This window comes from Dendrobium catenatum, unplaced genomic scaffold (genome assembly GCF_001605985.2).
Source record: "Dendrobium catenatum unplaced genomic scaffold, ASM160598v2 original_scaffold_161204, whole genome shotgun sequence".
Classification (NCBI taxonomy): Eukaryota; Viridiplantae; Streptophyta; class Magnoliopsida; order Asparagales; family Orchidaceae; genus Dendrobium; species Dendrobium catenatum.
The window spans coordinates 645186-667356 of NW_021479630.1; the positions used below are offsets into that span (position 1 = coordinate 645186).

Consider the following 22171-nt stretch of genomic DNA (forward strand, 5'->3'; position numbering starts at 1 on the left):
TTATATCAAGTGAGCAATTAACATGATAATGATCATTCTTATTGAACAGGGAAGAGAAAAGTAAGTCACATTGAAATAAGCAATAGGTAGGATTAAATAATGTTTAACAATTATGGTTATTGGCAAGGTTTTGCATGGATATAAGATTTGTGAATAATTGAGGTACATGGAGCACATTTTTTAGAGTAAGGGAATGGGATAAGGGTATGCGTCCTTGGCCAACTACTGTGGCAAGAGAACCATCAGCAATGATAATTTTCTTATCACTTGAGCAAGGATTATAATTGATAAAGTGGGCAGTGGAGTTGTCATGTGATCTGTGGCTCTTAAGTCAATGATCAATATTCTTTCAAATGATTTATGTAGGTACTTAATCCACTGAATATGGGAAACTTACCTGAAAGTGCAAGAGAAGAGAATGCAGAAGTTTTTTCAAGGGATACCAGAAGCAGTCTTAGTTTGTCAATGTCTTCTTTATTGAGTTCTTTGAAACTTGTTGGTGCTTATGGGTTAGGCTGACTTGTCGTGGTGTTGGCGTATGATGTGTCTCTTTTCAAGTTTCTTTGATTTCACTCTTTACTTGGGGGCTTTCCGTGTATCTTCCAATATGTTTCCATCGTATGTCTTGACTTCTTGCAATAGCTACACCAAAGTGAGTCTCTATCTTTATATTTTGATGAGTGTTTACCTTTTTTCTTCCATGGAGCTTCTTTGGTCATCATTGCTGAGCTCTCAACAGCTGTTGGTTCCAGCATTACACTTCCTCGGCTTTCTTCAGAGCTGATGAGAGCAATTGTTACATTTAGCAATGGTGTCTCCTCTTTGCCGAGGATCTGGACTCTGACTTGATCAAATTATGTATTTAATCCTACAAATAAATCATAACTCTATCTTTCTCAATAAAGTTCTTTAGGATCTCAGCATCTTCTAGGCATCTAGTTTCTATGCATCTGTAGTTATCAAGTTCTTATCATAGGTTTTATAGTAGGGTGGCATACTCCGTCACAGTATTGCTTCCTTATTTTGTGATCCCTACTTTGATTTTAATTTCAAAGATTGAAGCAGCATCCCGAGCATTTGAAAAAGTTTGTTTGGCAGCATCCCATATGTCCTTTGCAATTGAGAGGAACATAAATGTATCGCTAATTTATAGAGTTGTGGAATTCCATAACCATGGCATAATCATGGAGTCTGCTTCATCTCATACCCCAAAATTAGGATCTCCTCATTTTGGTCCTCCTCTGAGGAGGAGGTGTTTTTGTCCTTTTCCTTTTAAGTATGTCTTTAAAAATTGAGACAACTTTAGGTAGTTCTTCCCGTTTAGGCGATAGGAATGTTGTATGCTTTGGAGATCACCTCATTCTTGGCGTATCATAGTGCCTTCTATTTGATCAAAGCTCTTGGATGAATTTTCTTCAGACATTATAACAGTAATAAAGGCTGCTTTTATTATATCAACAATAAGGTTGATATTAAATAAATCAGATTTTGAGCCTAATCAGGTTGCAGTCAGATCGCAAGCCTAATTGTTGGTTCAAATTTGTCGGATCGCATAAATAGGAGGCTTCGACCCGTGAGTTGGGGCGGAAAGGGGTTCCGTCCTGCTAGGCCTTTGGTTCCACACGCGTCGTCTGTCCCGAGAGCTTCTTCCAGCCCCGTGAGACTCTTCGACCATCCGCGAGTCTTCTTCTTCTACGAGCCTCTTCTTCCACGAGCCTTTTTCTTCCGCGAGCAAGGAGGATCGAGCTGCTTCGACCGCTAGCTTTGTCTTCGTCTTCTGCGAGGAGGATCGAGGCTTCCGGCTCCGTTCAGTAAGGCTTCTTCCCGCAAGGCTTCGATGGTTCCCTCTTCCCTTCGTGAATCTGATACCATGTCGCAAACAGGAATTTGAAAGGGAAAAATCATACTTCATTGCTCAATTTCTTCCCTATTTATAGATATGTACATGATATCTTAATAAAGAAATAAATATTTACAGATTAATGCATAATAGCCTTAATACATTCCTTCCTAAATCAGCTACTACATTATAGAAAGGAATCAATACGATCCTGGTGTGATTCTTGCGTGCTTCCCACGGATCGCTCTTCATGGTTGTCGGATCTCCTTCAAGAGGGAAGGGCTGGGATTTAACAATAAAAAGCATGATAAAAAATCAAATTGTGTATTTCTTGGAAAACAGGCTTAAAAATCTCTGCAGGCACAGAACAAGGACTGTTAAATGCTCAACTTATGCATACATGGAAGGCAATGAGACAAATAGTTCAGTCAAAATTAAATTTACAACTATGCCAACAGCAACATTATTCAACCGGGTTTCATAAAATGCTCAAAAATGTTATGCAACAAAAAAATGAAAAATAAATATATAGCTTTGTCCAGAGTAACTATTCAACAAATAAAAACTCAAGAAAGGATGAGTTTCAAAATATTTAAATTTTCTTTGATATAAGTACAATAAAATAATAATCAATTAATTTTTATATTACACTCATCTCAAAATAAATCCAAAGATCTAACACTTATCCTAAAAAAATTATGATCGGATCAGAACATCTCACAACGTTTTTTTTTTTTTTCTATTTCAACCCAAACAACTGAATATCTACCATAAATCTCAGGTGTACCTAAGCCAAGTTCCAACAAATCTATTCTAAAGTTTGAAAAGCTCCTCTCAAACTCTTAACTATAGAAAAATGCATCAATAGGGAACTCAAGCTCATAAACCAGCCAAAGCTAAAGTTTACAAGCAAGACACTCTCCTCTTGAAACTGTATTTCAATAGCACTAGTTATTAACAAAATATACAACAGAAACATTTAGCTACTTAAAAATTGGCATACTCAACTGTTGACCTCTAAAAATTCCAGAGGTCCATCGAGTTCTGATCAGCCTATGGTTTAGCCCGAATAAGCCTGTCATCTCTCGACTAAATCAATAGTCATGCAGTCATGCATAACCAACGTGACCCCAAATGAATGAACAATCTTCTTGATTCCCCAATCACGGTAGTCTCAACACAATCTTGTGGATATATTATATTGACTAAATATGATTCCAATTAACTCAATCAACTCTACCACTGAATCAATAGTCCTGTAAGACCTAATGTGTCCTCAAACCAATGGGCAACCCCCATCACTCCCACAATCGCAATAGAACACAATCTTGTAGATCCCATTATGCTCATCCAATGATATCCCAATTGACCCAATGCAAAAAAAAGGACCAGATCAGCTTCACCGAGTTTTGACTAACCTATGCTAAATGGAATTGAAAAAGCTAGTTCTGATTGTCCAAACAATCCCCAATTTGTACTGAAGTGACCTAATCGGGTCAAGAACAACTCAATTAACCATAGGTAAGCTAAATGGATTCTAATGGGTTCTCTTAGTGTCTTAATTGGCCCTAAGTTGGGCCTAGTTGATAGGGAGGACTTAATGTACACCCTAACGAGTCCCAATCAAAACCCTTAAGTCATAATTAACCTTGACTCTCTTAATTGACCCGGACTGAATCCATGTTAGTTTAGATACGCTCAATAAACTTGAATGAATACTCTATAAACATACTCGTTCTAAACTAACATAAGTAAAACAGGCTAATCCTAAATGGCCTAAACAAGCCCTATTAGCCTAATATGTCCCTGAAATGTCCTCCTAATATGGTCATGTGGGATCTAGCTCAACCTAAGAGACTTTAAAAAGTGTACCCTCAGTCCCAGTTGACCCTATATCCGTTCTAAATTCTAAGTTGACAATGATGATGGAAAGAGCCTCTATTGGGTCTTAATCAAACCCCTCTAATCATAATTAATTATGACAAAATATTACTTGAATCTAGTTAGATACACTCAAAAGACCAAAAAAGAACTTGTTGGTCCCACTTCCTCTGATCAAACTTTATTCAATCACAACTGATTTAATTAAGCAAATCAGGCCCAATCTTGGCTGATATGGCCTAAATTGGGTTTTTTCATGTCACTGAACACTTAATTGACCCAATGACTTGACTAGATTCATGAGTCCATAGTTCAAATAGAATGAAACTCAACCTTAATCAGCATTAAATGGGTACCCCAAAATTACGTTAGGCTAACTCAATTAAATTATGCATCTTTCATCTGAATCTCGTCAAGTGATCAATCCATAAGCTCGAATTAATTATCTCATCACAAATCTAAATGTAGTAATTAACCCACACAACTCAATGATGATAAGTTAATTAGCCTTAATTAGCTAATTAGGCCTTCGTCAAGCTCAAGTGGCTCTTAGCCTAGCCAATTAGGATCCTAGCCTTTAATTAGAGGCTTTTAAACCACATAATGATGTTCACTCAACCAAATTTGACTTCATACATTAAATTCCATGGTTTCCGCCTCAAAATTAATCCAATTCAAAAAACTCATACCCCTATTGCAACATGATATCATGAGTTGAGCCTAATCCTAATCTAAGATCAAAATTGAGTCCAATAATCATGATCTTAGCCTAATAATCATGACCTAAGCCCAAGGATCAAATTGAACTTAAAATTAAGCTTGGGGATCAATTCCATCATTGGCCCAACCTTGGGCTAGTATGCAAGCTCTAAATTAAGACAAGCCAAACTCAATTAACCTTAGCTCATACAAGCTTTAAGACAACCCCAACCAAGTCCAAATCCATTAAATTAGGAGCTCTATCAGGTTTGTAATCAAACATGTAATTCATCCTAGCACTTGAGCCCAAGGAATGAGCTTAGAAATGTTTTGGCTCGAGTTATGGCAAATGAAGTCATATCTTATGAGCCCACAAGAGAGCTTGCCCAAGGGCCATAAAACGTAACTCAACAGGACACTCATAAGGGAGTCTCCTCTCGTAAGGACAATCAAGGATCATTACATATCACTCAATTCATCACACGCTCTCCATCAAGGGAGGACCACTTGCCGCTATCCATAACAAAATGCTTCCAACTACACCATCATCTTAGCTACAAAAAAGCATCCAACTAAGAGGGTTCCAGCTCGCCCATTATAGAAAACCAACCACAAAACTTATCATCCCCACAACCTAAACACACTCACCTCCTACTCCTAAGCAATCCAAATCTCCACTATAAGTTGCCAATAACCTTGGGATACTAGTTAGCTACAACCCTCTCAGCTCAACACTCACTAGTAGGCTCGCCCTACTCTCCTCAAGATTGAGAAACAATATTAAGATAAGTAATCATCCATCAAGTCAGTCAAAATATGACACATGTATAGGACAGACTGTACTACAATTCATTATCTTATATATTTTTATTTGTCTATTGATGTAGCATTTCCTATAGCCCTTGGTCCCTATAAATAAGAAGTGAAGAAGAATATTTTGGATCTTTTGTACCATTTAGCACTTGTCTGTAGATATTCGAGCCAGTGGATTATTTTCTATAGTACTTTTTCCACTCTTTCTCTCCATTCTTACATAAATTCTCAAGAGTTTCCCTAGAACTTGGTTGCTCGTAAGGTCGGTTGTTACCCACAGACAAACTTTGATCAAACATCCTTAAAATGTAACTCATCCTAGTACTTGAGCCCTAGGCATGAGCTTATCACCATTTGTCCTCAAGATTGTTCTCAAAATTGAACGCAAGATGCAATTAACCAAGTGAATGCTCCTATGGAAAACAAAATAACCTAAAATTAAAATAAACATCAGTCTATCCCACAACTCATTGAAAAAAATCACTAAGATATCTTTTCCAAAATGCCTCTTCAAGGTTATTTTCAATCTCGCTTTCCAATATTGGAGCAACATCCCATTCAAAAGCCACGCATTATTGCAGCTTAAAGAATTAAATATAAAGAGCAAAAAAAAAAGAATAAAACAATAAAATATAAAATATAATACAAAATAACTAATACACACAACAAGTACTTAATAAAATAGAAACATGTATAATAACAAATATATCATTATCCTCATTCAATCGTCGGCCCAGTTACGACCCACCAGTCGAATAGCCAAATCAGACGGAGTCAGGGCTCGACCGCCGGAACCACCATTGGACCAATAATTAAAACAAAAAGAATGATTTAATGATTCATTACATATTCATAAAAAAAAATACAAAAATACAGAAAAAAAAACTAAAGGTTTTCTCAACTTTCTTATGATTAAAAGATGTTAGCCAAAGATGCATGTTGCCTGGAGGAAAAAAACTATGGGGTAGTTTGTTCTAATGAAAAGGGATTGCAATGTAAAAAAAATAAAGTATAAAGTAAAATTAGCGTAATGAAAACCCATTACAGTTGGTTGAGTACACTACAAATAAAAATTTACATTTTTTTTTCATTTGACGAAAATGAATGCAGAGTAAAAAAATAGTACATTATGAATGATATTTGATTGAACGTGGTTAACGGCGACGGGCAGAAACGATGAGCAGCAAAGATTGGATTGGCAGTGGCGGTGGCCCGAAACGATGGGTGTGAATGGTCGATGGCGGTTGACAAATAGCATTAGGTGGTGGCCCGTGGTAACGAAAGCAATCGACATCACTGTACAAGCTATATATTTGGAACTCACCAAACTAGAGCGAATTCCAAATACATTGAAAATGAACTATAATGTGAATTCCATATTGTCTGAAATAAAATGTATTTGAAACACAACCATCCAATCGATCTAATTGTTAAAACTACACTTACTTTGACTCATACTCAAAACATAGCTGACCAACCAACCTCTACATATTTTTACAATATCACTTCACACATGATCAAAGAGGACAGCGTAAGCCAATTAAATGGTACCTTGGGTCACCCATATGCCTTGGGTGTTAAAGAGTTGGTGCAAAATAAGTATGATTTCATGATGATTGGTAGGGTTTATTTCTTAAAACAAATAAGTTTTGTGTATCCCTTCGCACAAACACCAGCTCCCCATCATAATCTAACCATTCCCCTCTGTTTATATTCATATTCTCACTCTTCAGATCAATTAAGCCAGCAAGCTATTGTAAGTAGTACTTTGCAAGTTTTGGCTCAAAGAAGAACGACCTACTAGCATGAAGGCCATTATACAATTGTTTTGTGAAGCTGGACATTAAGGACATTGACACCTCAAGACTCTCCATTAGTTAACTAAAAGAAAAAGACTTTAATTTTACAATGATTTTATCAAGAGATCAAAATCTTCGTGACAAATAGTTTAATACTCAATAGTTGACTTCTGCATAATACGGTGGGAAGAAGCAAAAAAAAAACTCTACTGCTACTAAATTTTTACCACTATAATTTGTTTCGTCTCTCAAAAAAGTTGTCAACCTTATAACAGAGATATCAAGAGAACATTTAGAGCACACAGATTATAAAACAAAAACATTGACCTACAGACCTGGTTTATAACATCCTTGATCAATTCTTTAGCAGATTCAATTTGCTTTTTGTTACCAGTTATCCGGACTGTTCTTTCCCTTGATGAATCACCTTCAGGAAGATGTTGTGGTATCAACTGCATGATATCATAAACCAGTACATAATATCTTTAAAAGTTATGGTGCCCTTAGTTTCAACATTTCTGAGAAATAAGCACTTATTCATCAATTAAAAATAGATTTCAAAAAACCTGAATCCGAGCACCAGTTTTTGTTTGCATGTTCTTTATAGTTCCGCCACCTTTACCAATAATCACTCCAACCTAAAAAATGTAAAAAAAATTGCTAAGGAAAAAGGCTGCAATGAAAATGGCAATGAACGTTTGATATGGTCTGCACCTTCCCATTTGGTATTTGTATCTCAATTTGTTCACTGTCAGGTTGTGAAGTACTAAATCCCCTAGCCACCAATGACGGAGATCCTCCAGCATCAGCCTAACAAGAAAATTATAACAAAGTCCATATTTAACCAATCCTCTAGAACATAAGCAACTACAAATCAACATGGGTGACAATAAAATTAGCAATTCATAGTACAGTAGCAAACCTCAGCAATGACATTTTTTATCAACTGCTCTGCCTTATTAATATTTTCCGGAGTCCCTGTCAGCTCAACAGGTCGAGTGGAAGAAAGTTGACCAACGTCAGCATCCTTTGTGATCTGAATACTTGCCCCAGAATTTAATTGAAGAAATCTAATAGTTTCCCCGGATTTGCCAATAAGGATACCAACCTAAAGACCATAGTATTAGACAAAGGAATCAACACAGCACAAATATATATATATATATATATATAGAACAAATTACGAATGTATAAACTATGTTCTTACAGTCCACCAAAAAGTTTATTCTGGCAACCTTCTTCCTGAAGTGAGTATATCAATCAAAATAATAATAATAATAATAACACTTTTATAATTATTGCATGTTGGCCATTAAAAGAGAAGCTTACTTTTTTAAGTTTAGTGTTGCAACGATGATGATGCTTAGGTGGATGAGTGGCTTTACACTTAGAAATTGAATGCGAAACCACTATATATGTGAAAATGTTGGAGTTGCTCCTATATCAGATAAGATTAGAGAGAGTCACTTTAGATGATTTCGTCACATAAAGTGTTCATCTTCCGATGACTTGCTTAGGAGAGTAGATGTATTCAATGTTTAAAATTGCGTATTCGGGTATTGAGGCGTTTTTCATTCGTGAGGCGAGGCGTAAGCCTCAAGGCGTTTTGAGGCGTAAGCCTCAAAATCAAAAAATTGCGTAAACATAAAATGATAAATTTTTTATATACTAATGAGTGAATAATATAAAACATAAAAAAGCATAAGATATGAAGTGAAATCAAAATATCTCAATAATAAGACAACATGAAATATAGTTCAACTCAAAATTCAATCTTTCTCAAATCCCAGTATTCTTTTCATTAACATACAATTCCAATTTCAAAAAATAAATAGCAATGACATATCACATAAGAACTCATAAGTCATCAGCACTGTCATCACTAAGGGGTTCTTTATTTGAATCATCATTATGGTGAGCTGTTTTCTCCCCTTCCTCCTCTCCTATAGAGTCCAATGTCGGGCATTTACTTCAAGATTTATGTAAGTTTTAATATATATATAGCATGAGGCGTAAGCCTCATGCCAGTGAGGCGAGACGGTCCTCAACCAAGTTGAGGCGCAAGCCTCATAAAAAAAACTCGAGGCGTTTTTTATTGGAATTGCGCAAAGGCGAGCCTCATATTGCGCAATTTTAAACCATTTCAAGTTGATGTAGGAGGAAGTGACAAAGCATAAGTATATTTGAAATGCAATTATTGTGACAAGGTAGTTAACGGTGGTGTACTAAGGATGAAGGAACACGTCTCCGGACATCACAAAAAAATGTGGCACCATGTGCTAAAGTACCAAAAATACTAAAAGATGATATTAGATCATATATGAATAAGTCAACAATGTCAAATCTAGCTTATTATATGGGAGTGAGCGTAGTAGCCAGCACTTGTCATCATCCTTGCCACCAATGAATAACTGGGGTGTGCAAGAGGTCCCATGCATCATTACATCGTCAACCTAGAGGATGATAGGCAACGAAATAGGCCTTCTGCATAACAGATATTGTCCCCACAGACTGTCAGGGAGGCACGCAAATGTGTTTGTATCAATATAAGGAGTTTTTTTTTTATGAGAACACTTTCCCATTTAATGTTGCAATCTCTACTTCCTACTACACCATAATCCATTCCATCAGAGCTTATGATTGAGACTTGAAAACCTCGTCCATCTATGATTTAAGAATGTTAGTTTTAAAGGAGTTCGCCAACAAAGAGAAAGGCATTGAAGAAATTAAGCAAAATTGGAACAAGACCGAGGTTATTGTGATATCTGATGGATGGTCTGACATTAAGAATAGAAATTAAATCAACATGCTATTAATATTCCATACGGAACTATTTTCTTTAAGTCTGTACAAACATGTGATCAAGTGAAGGATGCAGAGTAGATTTTTGGATTACTAGATTGAGTGATTAAGAAGATAGGAGAGTATTTAGTTGTACTAATTGTAACAAATAATGCTAGATCTTGCAAGGCAGCAAGAGTCAAATTATTACAGAAGAGAATGAACTTATATTAGACTCCATGTGTTGTACATTATATAGATCTCGTACTTGAGAAGCTAAGTGAGTTGCCACAACACAAAAATGCACAAAGTAAAACCAAGAAGATCAGCAAAGTCATATATTATCATTACGATGAAGCTTTCAAAGAAAGAGATACAACAACCTGGTGCAAGAAGATTTGTTGCAGATTATTTGACACTATAAAGCATGCTAAAAGCCATGCACCCTCTGAAAGCAATATTTACTTCCACTCAGTAGTTGAGTTAAGCTTGAGCAAAGAAAGCTGAGGGAAAGGAGGTTAGAAAAATTCTTTTGATCGAAAGATCTAACTATATCATATGCAATAATAACAACAAAGCCACTAGTTCAACCGTTGAGGATGCTTGATACAGAGAAGAAGTTTGCAATGGATTTTATATACAAAGCAATGAATGGAGTGAAGGAGTTGATAACCTATACTTTATGAGGAGATGAGACAAACTATAAGGAAATATAGGATACAATCGATGATAAATGGGTATTACAACTTTATCATCATTCACATGTTGCAGACTATTATCTAAATCTCTAGTTTCAATATGCAATATATAAATTAACAAATCCTGAGATAAATTTAAGGCTTTACCATCATGAAAATACTTTTTTGCCAACACATCTGAAAGGGAAAATGCTAATATGCAACTTGTACCTTTTAAAAATAATGAAGGGGGGGGGGGGGGGGGGCGAGAAAAAAAAAGGGGGGGGGGGGGTCTCAGTAAGCAAAAGACAAATACAAAAACGAAATCTCCATTTTTTTTTTTTTGTTCCTATTGTGCTGGATGCAATTTCTACTTTCCATTTTTTTTTCAATTATGTTATTTCTTCATACTTAAATTGAGTGGTGTATACAATTTGTTTATGACACTCGGGAGTTACCATATTTTTTTTTTTAAGGTTTTGGAGTTTGCATGCTCTTCATACGGATGTGAATGCAACTGATGTATGTATAATCAAATTCACACAAAAAGAAGAAATCATGTAAAAATCTAATGATAAATTCTTTGATGTACATCATGTACAACCTGAAACTTAAGTACAAAAATTGAAAAAAAAGTTTGAAAGATGATGAGGATCCATTGCTATCTGATGATATTCCATTGAATGACGAATAGTTCATGTATGATGAAGTTGAAGTCACACCATCTAGTTTATAAAAAGAAGATATAAATGTTGATCTCTTTGATGGTGATAGAAATAAAGCATTTGCAACTAATACAAGCCAATAATAAAAAGAACAAAAAAGAGGAGTTTTTCATATTTTTTGTTGTTTAACAATATTTAAGGAATGGGAAAATGATTGAGATTAAAGATGAAAAAAGAAGAACGAGAGGCCTTGGACTCCACAAATGATGAGGAAAGGAAGAAAGCCATTTGATGCAACGACGAATCCAATTAGCACACCCTAAGTGATGACTTCTGAGTTATTATATTGTTAATTTGATCTTTGAAAGTTTAATGTTGAAGAGTATGAAACTAGGAATGAATGATCAAATTTTGTGACAAACATAGTTAATCTTTAACTTAGCCTTGATATATTTTGTTACTTTTAATTAATTAATATAACTTATATTACTATGGCATGTTGACGCATATATTACATCTATTTCACGCAATTTGTAACTTCATAATTTGCGTCTTGTGCAATTTATTACTTAATATGTACGTCAATTTATTACTTCTTAATACATTAAAACGTTAATATGTAATTTTGTAATATGTTATTTGATTATGATGCTAATAATTCACTTTCAACCTTTATTTTAACTTCATGCAATTTTTGAATTGTGAGACTTTCTCCTCTAAATACCTTGAGGCTTACACCTCATCTCACTCATAAAAAACTTCTCAACACTCAATTGCACAATTGTAAACCTTGCATTAAACCACCAAGTACCGATAGCACTGAAAAAAAGTAACTTACAAAGAAGATTTTTATACACCAGTCATATGTTTAAAATTGCGTATTCGGGTATTGAGAAGTTTTTCATTCGTGAGGCGAAGCGTAAGCCTCAAAATCAAAAGATTGCGTAAACATAAAATGATAATTTTTTTATATACTAATGAGTGAATAATATAAAACATAAAAAAGCATAAGATATTAAGTGAAATCAAAATATCCCAATAATAAGACAACATGAAATATAGTTCAACTCAAAATTCTATCTTTCCCAAATCTCAGTATTTTTTTCATTAACATATAATTCAAATTTCCAAAAATAAATAGCAATGACATATCACATAAGAACTCATAAGTCATTAGCACTGTCATCACTAAGGGGTTCTTCATTTGAATCATCATTATGATGAACTGCTCGCTCCCCCTTCCTCCTCTCCTATAGAGTCCAGTGTCGGGCATTTACTTCAAGATTTATGTATTAATATATTGCGTGAGGCGTAAGCCTCATGCCAGTGAGGCCAGGCAGGCCTCAAGGCGGGCCTCAACAAAGTTGAGGCGCAAGCCTCATAAAAAAACTTGAGGCGTAAGCATCGAGGCATTTTTTTCTAGAATTGCGCAAAGGCGGGCCACAAGGCGAGCCTCATATTGCGCAATTTTAAACCGCATGTAATCATCCAGTAAGAGTTTATTTTAATATTCCATTGGCAAACTGAACTTGAATAGCCTTTTTTTCCAATAGCATCGTTCATAACAATCAATATGTATTATCTACACTTTTCTTCAATGAATAGATGAAAGAATAATAAGCTAAAAAACCCAATGAGTGATCAATAAAAAAACAACAACAAAAAAGCCTTTATCCCACCATATGGGTGGGCTACATGATTTATTTTTCTCAATTGTCCTATTAAGAGTCAAATTATCATTTAAATCTAATAAAAAAGATATTTTTAATACTTTCTAATCAAGTCTTTTTTTATCTACCTTAATCAAAACATAAATATTCCACATTATTCAATCATCATATAGATAGAAAACAAGGCCTACCAACAGCCGACTATATAACATCATGGTTTTATTGTTAATACTAACACATGGCTTCGTATAGTAAATGAAATTCAAATATCAACATGCCTTGTGATTCATTCAAACGATGCACTGATTGGGGAAAAAAAGTTTTACATGCGTATCAAATTGACATGCAAATCACAAAGGACTTGTGAGGATTAAAAAATAATAATTAGCCTATTTTTGATGTATGCACAAAAACAAAATCAATATTATCTCTCTCACCCCCCTATAGGTAGCACCTCACGAAGGAACCAAAGGAATTTGAATTTTCAAATGGAAGAAAACAAGACTTAAACCAAAGAATAGATCTACATTTGGTGCATAGAAAACTCAATATTCCTGCTTTCATGTCCAGCCATTCTTGCATTTGTTTTATGTTTTATTCATGTATTCATGAAAGAAAAATGCTATATAAAGGAGAATGCTCCTATAATAAATGAAGACTTGGCTTGAATCATGTAAAATACTTGAAAAGCATTGGTAAGGAAGGAGCTTGGTGGATTCTCACTGTTATGGTTAGTTTGGTGAGTATCCATAAATAATACTTCGCATCTTCCCTTTCAATCATGAATGAATATTCATCCTCTCTATCATTCATGGTTTTATCAACTTCATCTCTCCACCCATTTATGTTAGGCTTGACCACCACATACTCTTAAGAATCATTTGTTCATGGTTTTATCATCATCATCTCTCCACCTATTCATGTTAGACATGGCCACCATAATCTTAACACCATTGATTTAAATTGCATCATATTAAATGATGACCATAAATTAAATATATTATTATAGCTCTTTGTTTTCATATTGAATAATAATGAGGTGTACCCTCAACCTTTCATTTAACATCCCCCTTTCCATCTATTACCAATTTGGAATCACAGACAAAAGAAGATTCATCTACTTATTTGTAAAAATAATTTGATCACCTCCTCTTTTTTGAATTAATTTGATGAGTAAACTCAAAGCCACTGATTGCTCTTTCTAATATTAACTTAGATTTTCAAATTAATACTCCCATGGCTCTTTTCTGTCAAAAAATATTTTTTTTCTCCCACCATTCCAAAAATAAGCCTAGGTCAAGGTGGACCACTGTGTAAAATTGCGCAACTTGAGGCGCGCCTCAACGCAATTTTCATTTGGAACGTATCGAGGCGAACGCATGGAAGGGCTTTTGTGAGGTGTACGCCTTGAGTTTATAGAGGCGCGCCACACTTCATTTATGTGAGGCATTCGCCTCAATAAAATAGAAAAAAAATTAAAAGCTTAAACCTAAGCATCCTCGATTCATCTTTCACGTGTTGTTTGACTTCGTCTACTGCAGCAAAATTTTGAATGATTTGCTAAAACTACTTCTCCTTCGTCGACGACTTTCCCTGTTTGATCATAAGTTAGCATAGTTCGACGAGTTGGATCGGAAGTCACGAAAGGTTTGACGACACCTTCGTCTGTTGTGGTAGTTTCGCACGATTCATTAAAATCCCATTCGCCTTCGTCCACGATATCCCCTATTCGATTGGAAGTCAGCACACGTCAACGAGGTTGTCTATTGGATCGAAAGTCACGAAAGGTTCCTCGACCTTTTCTCGCTGCGTTAATAACCATCTTTCTAAACTTTCATGTACTCCTTCGTCAGTGTTGTTCGGCCTCGCTTATGCTGCATTGAAGGTAAGCATTTTTTTTCTCTTGCTTAATTTTTTTATTGTTATTTTTACATGATACACTTCTCTACAATTTAATCTGCATCATTACTTTATTACATATGCTTTTAATGGATTTTGCGGTTGATTTGTATTATGAGTTTTTATTTCTGTGATTTGAATTTCAATTTGTATTCAAAGCAAGAGTTCTTACAAAAAAAGAAACGAAAAGTCAATTAAACTTCTCTTTCTATTGATTAAACTGAACAGCCCTCTCCAGCATTCCTCTTGCTTCATTGTCTGTTATTTCAAGCTTTAATCCATCTTTTCAAGTTTTCTAAGTTCATCTATTTTAATAATTGAATAAAATTAAATATTTTTCTTTTATTTAATGCATTAATAAATAGGATTAAATATTGACCCTCTAGATCATTTACATTTATGAAGGTTTTCTTTTTCTTAACAAGAAACTCAATAAGAGTTTAAGGGGATGCTTATTTACTAATAATTTTTAGTTGTTTTTTATTATTTATTTTATGATGAATTATTATGTTTTTCAAAATTTGTTCATATTAATGATAGTGTAAGTATGATAAAATATTTAAAAAATGGTTAGATCAAAATACTAAAAATATAATTTTATTTCTTATTAATATTTGATGACACAATTTTTTAAAATTTTACAATTATGGTTAAAAACCAAATTTTGTTTTTTAAATATTTGATAATAATTAGATGGGTAGATTAAACATCATTATTTGTTATTCATAAAACATTAAAAATAATGCTCAACAAACTACTGCTAATTTTGATTTAAAAATTATGAATAAATTTGTTAAATTATTAATTCAACTCAATTAAAATTTGATTATAATTAAATTAGTAAGTATAATAAAAACTTCTTAAAAAATTATACTCAAATCAACATAATATATTAATTTATCTTTCTAACTTGAAATTTTGATTATAATTAAATTAGTAAGTATAATGAAAACTTCTAAAAAAATTATACTCAAATCAACAAATCTTTTATACATATACATTCCTACCTTTCAAGTCAATCAGAAGAATTTGCAGCAGATTGTTATTGTAGTATTCTTCCACTTTTTGAGTGGCAAATAGTTGAGTAATATTGAAAAAAATATTGAGGAAATTAAGAGGACTTAGGGCCCAAACAAGGTATTACAATTATGTTTGATAAATGGTAAGATGTGAAGAACATAAGTTTAATTAACATATTGATTAATAACTTATATGGCACCTTTTTTTTTAAAAGTCAATTGAGGAATTTGATATTGTTAAAGATGTTGAGTTTATTTTTGGATTACTAGACAGTGTTGTTCAGAAGATTGGAGAGCACTTGATTGTCCAAGTGGTAACAAATAATGTTAGTGCTTATAGGGCCGCAAGGACAAAACTTATGAAGAAAAGGCAACATTTATATTGGAATCCCTATGCCACACATTGCATTGATCTAATCCTTGAGAAGCTTGGGGAGCGGAGCTGCCGTAGCACAAAAATAATTTGACAAAAGCAAAGAAGATACGTAAATTTATTTACAATCATTCTTGGAGTTTGGCGCTTCTGAGAAAATTTTCAAAGAAAGAAATATTTTGTCTGCAGCAACAAGATTTGTCACTACTTACTTTGACTCTACAGAATATATTGGACGCTAGGCAACCTTTGGAGTCTATATTTATCTCTATACAATAGTTGAGCTAAGCTTGGGGGAAAAATCTGAGAAGAAAGAGGTTAGAAAAATTATTATAAATGAAAACTTTTGGCAAAGTGTCATGTATACAATCACAACCATTCTGCCATTAGTGCAAGTTCTTAGGATGGCCTATGCCGAGAAGAAGCCTGATATGGGCTTTATATACAATGTTATAGACAAAGCAAAAGAAATGATTGTCTGCAGTTTAGAAGGTGAAGAGGGGAGCTAAAGATAAATTAAAAATATTATTGATGATAGATGGGAACTATAGCTTCACGAAATTTGCATGCAGCATGCTATTATCTGAACCCTCAATATCAATATGTTGAGAATAAATTTAGAAATCCTAAGATAAAATTAGGATTATATCATTACATAAATACACTCATAGCTGATTCAACTAAAAAATCAAATGTTGACATACAACTAATACTATTTATAAATAAAGAAGGTTTTTTTGGATTACAACAACCAAATGATATTATTTCCAAGCGATCTTTGGGTAAGTTAATTTGTTGCTTTACTTTATTATATACTCATTTATTTAAAAGTCATTCCATTAATACTAACTCCACTTATATATATGAATCTTAGTTGAATGGTGGATTCAGTTTGGAGATGACACTCCAAAATTGTAGTATTTCGCTGTGAAAGTTATAGGATTAACGTGCTCTTCATCGGGATTTGAACGCAAATAGAGCACATACAACCAAGTGCATACAAAGAAAAAAAATCGTTTGACAAGCTTAAGGATGAATTCCTTAGTATACATTATGTATAATAAATTTAAAGAAATGAATTTGAAGAAGAAATGGTTGAAGGATGATGAAGATCCTTCAATTTGTGAGGATATGACATCAGATGACGAGTGTTTTGTAGATGATGAATTGGAGGGTATGACATCTAAATTGCAAAAGGAAGATTTGAATATTGATTTCTTTGACGATGATAGAAATAGAGCATCTACATCTACCACGGTCAAGCACAAAAACGATAAACCAGAAAAGGTATATAAAAAAATAGTTTTTGTTAAAGCTTATTTTAGCTATGAGCCTATGTCATTACTATTTCTTTTTTATATTAAATGTTAATGAACAATATATTGGGAAATATAGAATTATGAGATGAATATATTTTATATTATTTTATTATTGTGATGTTTAAATTTCAATTCAATTTCACAAAGTTGATTACTTGTCATTTTCTATCTTGTGCATTTTATGTTTCATATTTATGACAATTTATTTTTTTACGTAAATTTTAACATATTATTTAGTTATTATATAAAAAATACTTATTTTGACTTTACGTAATTTTCTAATTTTGAGGCTTACGCCTCCAAATGCCTTGAGGCTTGTGACTCGCCTCACAAATGAAAAATGCCTTAATACCGAATTGCGCAATTTTAGACATTAAGGTGGACATCCCATATTGATCTTTTGCGGGATTAATCCTTCATGGAAAATTGTTAGGAAATGAAAATTTGTTCTCATATGTTAAGATAAAGAGTCAGCATCTAAGAAATGCTTGACTAGTTGGCTTCCTTGTCTTTCTAATAAGGAGAACCCTAGCCCCATTAAACTATCTCTCTTTCCTATATCAACAAGGCATAATGATTCAAAAACCACATCATCAATACCACTATCTAAATGTTCAACACTCTACAATAGTTCTTTATAAAGGAAAAATTTATACTAGGCTCGGCCACCTCCAGCTCTTAACACCATTGGTTGATATTCCTCCTATAGCATGCTAGCCCACCATATTTATCTTATAGTTCTTAGTTCATGTTAAATAATGGTGAGGGCTACCCTCACCTTTCTTTTTCTACCACCCTTTCCATTTGTTTATTACAATGACAATAGCAATCTCAATAAGATCTATGCTACAGTAAATATAAAATAAGTGAAACATGATTGCCTTGAGTTTATCAAAAGAAAAGTTTGCTACTAAAAAAAAATCATGTATTAGGGAAAAAAATTAAAAAAATCACAATGAGAGAAATGTAGTTTTGATGACAATGGTATGGTGGGGAAAAAGACAATCCAAAGCAGATTGTTGATTACTTTGTTTCCAAAGAAACTAATCATAGAGAAGTGTGCATAAAATTACCTTGTTGTTTGGAACTTCAATTTTCCGTGATGAACTTGAAAGATCATACGGAATCTGATGCATATCATGTGGAAAACCATCTTGCTGAGGAGCCAAAGAAGCATTTTGTGCATCGTCAATATAAGCATGTTCTATGTTGCTTGTTGATGAAATTTGCCCATTCCCTAATGGCTCCTTTTCCATCATCGCCTGCCTAAGACCTATATCACCAAATGTCCAACTAAGCCAAGCAAATAAACTTACAATGCACCTTGAAGTTTACCAATATGTAAGAGACCACACAAGTAAAATGCACATAAAAACATTAAAAATAAGGCAAAATAAAGAGACAAAGCTCTAAATTTTTACTTTTACACAGTAAAGCTTAACACCATTGAAAATTAGAATTTTTTGTCAGAAATAACTTTATAATATTTCAGATGCAGAAGCAGCTTTCAAACTACATCTTCACTGGCTTATTCTTATAGTTTTCCAATCCATTTCATGGAGACTTTATTCATCAGACTAGTAACGAAGCCCTCAAAACTTACAAACACATTAACAAAGTAGCAGCAGATTGTGTAAGGGAACTCATATAATTCAACCAAAACTTTCAAGAAGAATTGTGAGATGAAAACTACATGGCATTCCACTAAGAGAAGCAAAGAGAAATCAAGAAGGCTTATATCTGCCTGGATTTCTTTGTTTTTTTTTTTCCAAAAATACACCTCTAGGTTTTCAAAGGTATTTTCCTAACCCTTCCATGATTCCTCCATTCACAGGGCCTTTCTTTAGCATAAAGAAGCAACAAACTATAGGATACCCCGTTTAGATCCCCTGAGTTTTTGCATATTGGTAGGGTTATGAACGGTCCGATCTCAATACAATTCAACCCAAGCACAAAATCATCTCAAAGCAATAACACCCCATATCAACCTGTGTAAGGCCTAATTATAGGTTGCCTCAAGCTCTCAACTAGATTGAATTTCAAATGAAAAAATTATTATATTTTTCATCTTCTAAGATATTTTTCAGTTTCACATTAACGGATTGATACATAAATAGATCTATAGATGCATAACTACAAATATTCAAAAACACATGATACAAGTATATATGAGTTCATAAGTACAAACTATATTTACTAAACTTCGGAGTTAGCTCGATTTAATCCAAGCCCGGCTTACTCAAAGTTATTTTAGCTCAATGATTTAGATTTAACACAAAAGATAACACACACAAGGAAGAGGTCTCGTGAATCAGATGAGAAAAAAAAAATAAGCAGAACAGGCAAAGTAGAAATCATCTAGCACAATGTTTGGTTTTTTTCAGTTTTAGTTTCGCAGCACTCGGACGCAGATCACATGCATAAACAAGAAATAAAAAAAAATTACCATCACCACGCATTCAATCTAACTAAAAAAAATCCGAGACATGCCTTCCCCGCCAATCTCTTCATTCTGGCCTGAGTGCTCTTCAACATTCCCGTCAACTGCAGTGATACCATGCGCCGAGTCTGACGTCGTGCTATCAGCCACTGCAACATTTTTTTCCGTGGTCGGGTATCCTAGGAACAAAAATTTCTAAGAAAGCGCGATAATATCTAAACACTTCCCCTGAGGGAAGCACTCAAACCATTAAAAATCCTAATCTGTATGCTTGGAAAAGGCAAAACAAAAGAAAAAAAAACGAAAGCTGGAACCAATGCGACACAGACCAGAGCCGTCAGTTTCCTGAGCTCCAATTTCTCGCGAAGCTTCATCCGACGCCACCGTTCCCTGATCTTCAGCGGGAACCGAACTCTCTGAAGTGGGCTCCGCTATGTCGATCTGCTGCTTCTTGGCAGGGGCCTCATAATTCTCGAGAGGCTCCAGATCATCAAGCTTCCTCTTGTTATCCGAGGCAACCTGAGTCTCCGCTGCCTCGACAGCGGCTTCCGGCGTCCCTTCTTCCGACCGCTCTGTTCCTTCCGCCACTATTTCCTTCACCGGAAGTGAAGCCCCTTCTCCCTCGGAGCCAACCGGCTCCGCAACAGCTAAAGGTTCCTCCTCGGCCATGGAAATTGGTTTCTAGGTTCAAGAAAACTGGGAGGTGAGCAAGGCCTGTGGAGATGGATCGTAGGCGTAAGAACCTGGAGGGTGAGACTGAGACAAAGTAACAGTGCGCGAATGGCGTGGGTTTGTTACTTATAGTAGGGTTTCTTCTGATTGCCCTAAAAATTAAAAAAATTACAGGTATACCACTATATTTCATGCTATTTATATATCTAAAAATTAAAAAAATTACAGGTATACCACTATATTTCATGCTATTTATATATCTAATATTTAATCTTTTAATATTATATGCTTATCATTCATAAAACAAATATAAATGCATGAAATAAAATATTAAAATTTAAAGGTTGATATGAGTGGTAAGAATAAAATATATATGTGATATTTTTTATATTAAAATTTTATGAGTGGTTGGAATATAATATTAAATTTTTTTGTATTAGATATGCAAATAGCATGAAATAAAGTGGTATGTATGTAATCAAATATTTCATAAAAAATTTTTAAATATTATTATTATAATTATTTTTAATATTCGAAGTTATTGAGAAATTTAAATTTTGATTTTATTATCAAATGAGATTTTTGTAGAGAAAATAATTTAATAAATTAAAATATATTTCAATACTATAATAGATTTATGTTTCCATTAAATTTCAATAATTAACTTATGTTATAAAATAATATTTCTTAAAAAAAAAAGTTATGAGAAAAATAAAAGAATCTTTTTCCTGCTATTTTTTGAAAAAAAAAAATTGATATTATTAATTTTTAAGTCATATATTTGATGGTTTATTGTTTATTATTCATAAAAAATATTAAAATTTATTAAATATCTATATTTAATTCATTTCAAAATAAATATAATAATTTTAAAATTCATTCTAACCAAATAATTTATCAAAATGTTCTAATTTTTAATATATTTTTATATGATATATCATAAAAACATATTTGTTGAAATTATATTAATTTGATTACATCAGCATTCTAATTTTTTAATTATTATTTAAAATTTTTAAGCCAAAATTAACATAAGATATTTCTTAAATTCCACATAGTTAGAAAATTATTATCATATGTCTAGTTTGTATTATATGTTATCCCTCGATGGCCAAAATATTATGTCACAAACACTATGCAAGCAAAGAAACATTAAGAATATAACAAAAAAGAAGTTGTAGCATTTATTAGTATGTTTCGTATACATGTAAGCTATAGTGAGAGGTATATTTATACTACTTGTTTAGAGCAAACTTATACTATGAAATTGCTTATCATGTGTTGAGCAACTGCACATGTGCAAGTTGTATGCGGAGTGTTCAAGGCCCATGTGCTTCATTATTTACTTTTTGTTACATGCCCCTTCAAATTGATAGAGTGCTCATCTCGGTCAGTTTGCTAGCAATAGCTTTAAATCTGGAGATGGCTAATGATTTTGTGAAAATGTCAGTAAGCTGATCATGAGTTGCAATATGATGCACAATAATTTATTTTGTTTGAATGCAATTGCGAATGAAATGGCATCCCACTCCAAAATGTTTCGTGCAAGCATAAAACACCAGGTTGTTAGTTAGTGCAATTACGGAGGTTTTGTCACAATATAAGTCGGTGGGTGTTACTAGAG

General features: G+C 33.6%; 1 protein-coding gene across 2 annotated transcripts in view; it reads right to left on the bottom strand.

Annotated features, from left to right (window-relative positions):
• The window catches only part of LOC110092962 (far upstream element-binding protein 2), a 35784-nt gene extending 15134 nt beyond the window's left edge, over positions 1-20650 (bottom strand). The window contains exons 1-7 of one of the 2 annotated variants that reach the window (XM_020817683.2): positions 20205-20649; positions 19926-20054; positions 18509-18708; positions 7955-8140; positions 7747-7842; positions 7599-7670; positions 7368-7484 (exon numbers count right to left, since the gene is read on the bottom strand). In XM_020817683.2, the coding sequence (XP_020673342.1) occupies positions 7368-7484; positions 7599-7670; positions 7747-7842; positions 7955-8140; positions 18509-18708; positions 19926-20054; positions 20205-20544 (1140 nt within the window). In that variant the 5' untranslated portion in view covers positions 20545-20649. Of the gene's footprint in view, positions 1-7367; positions 7485-7598; positions 7671-7746; positions 7843-7954; positions 8141-18508; positions 18709-19925; positions 20055-20204 lie in introns of both variants that reach the window. The other variant, XM_020817684.2, reaches the window with a different exon arrangement.
• Positions 20651-22171: the final 1521 nt, after the last annotated feature.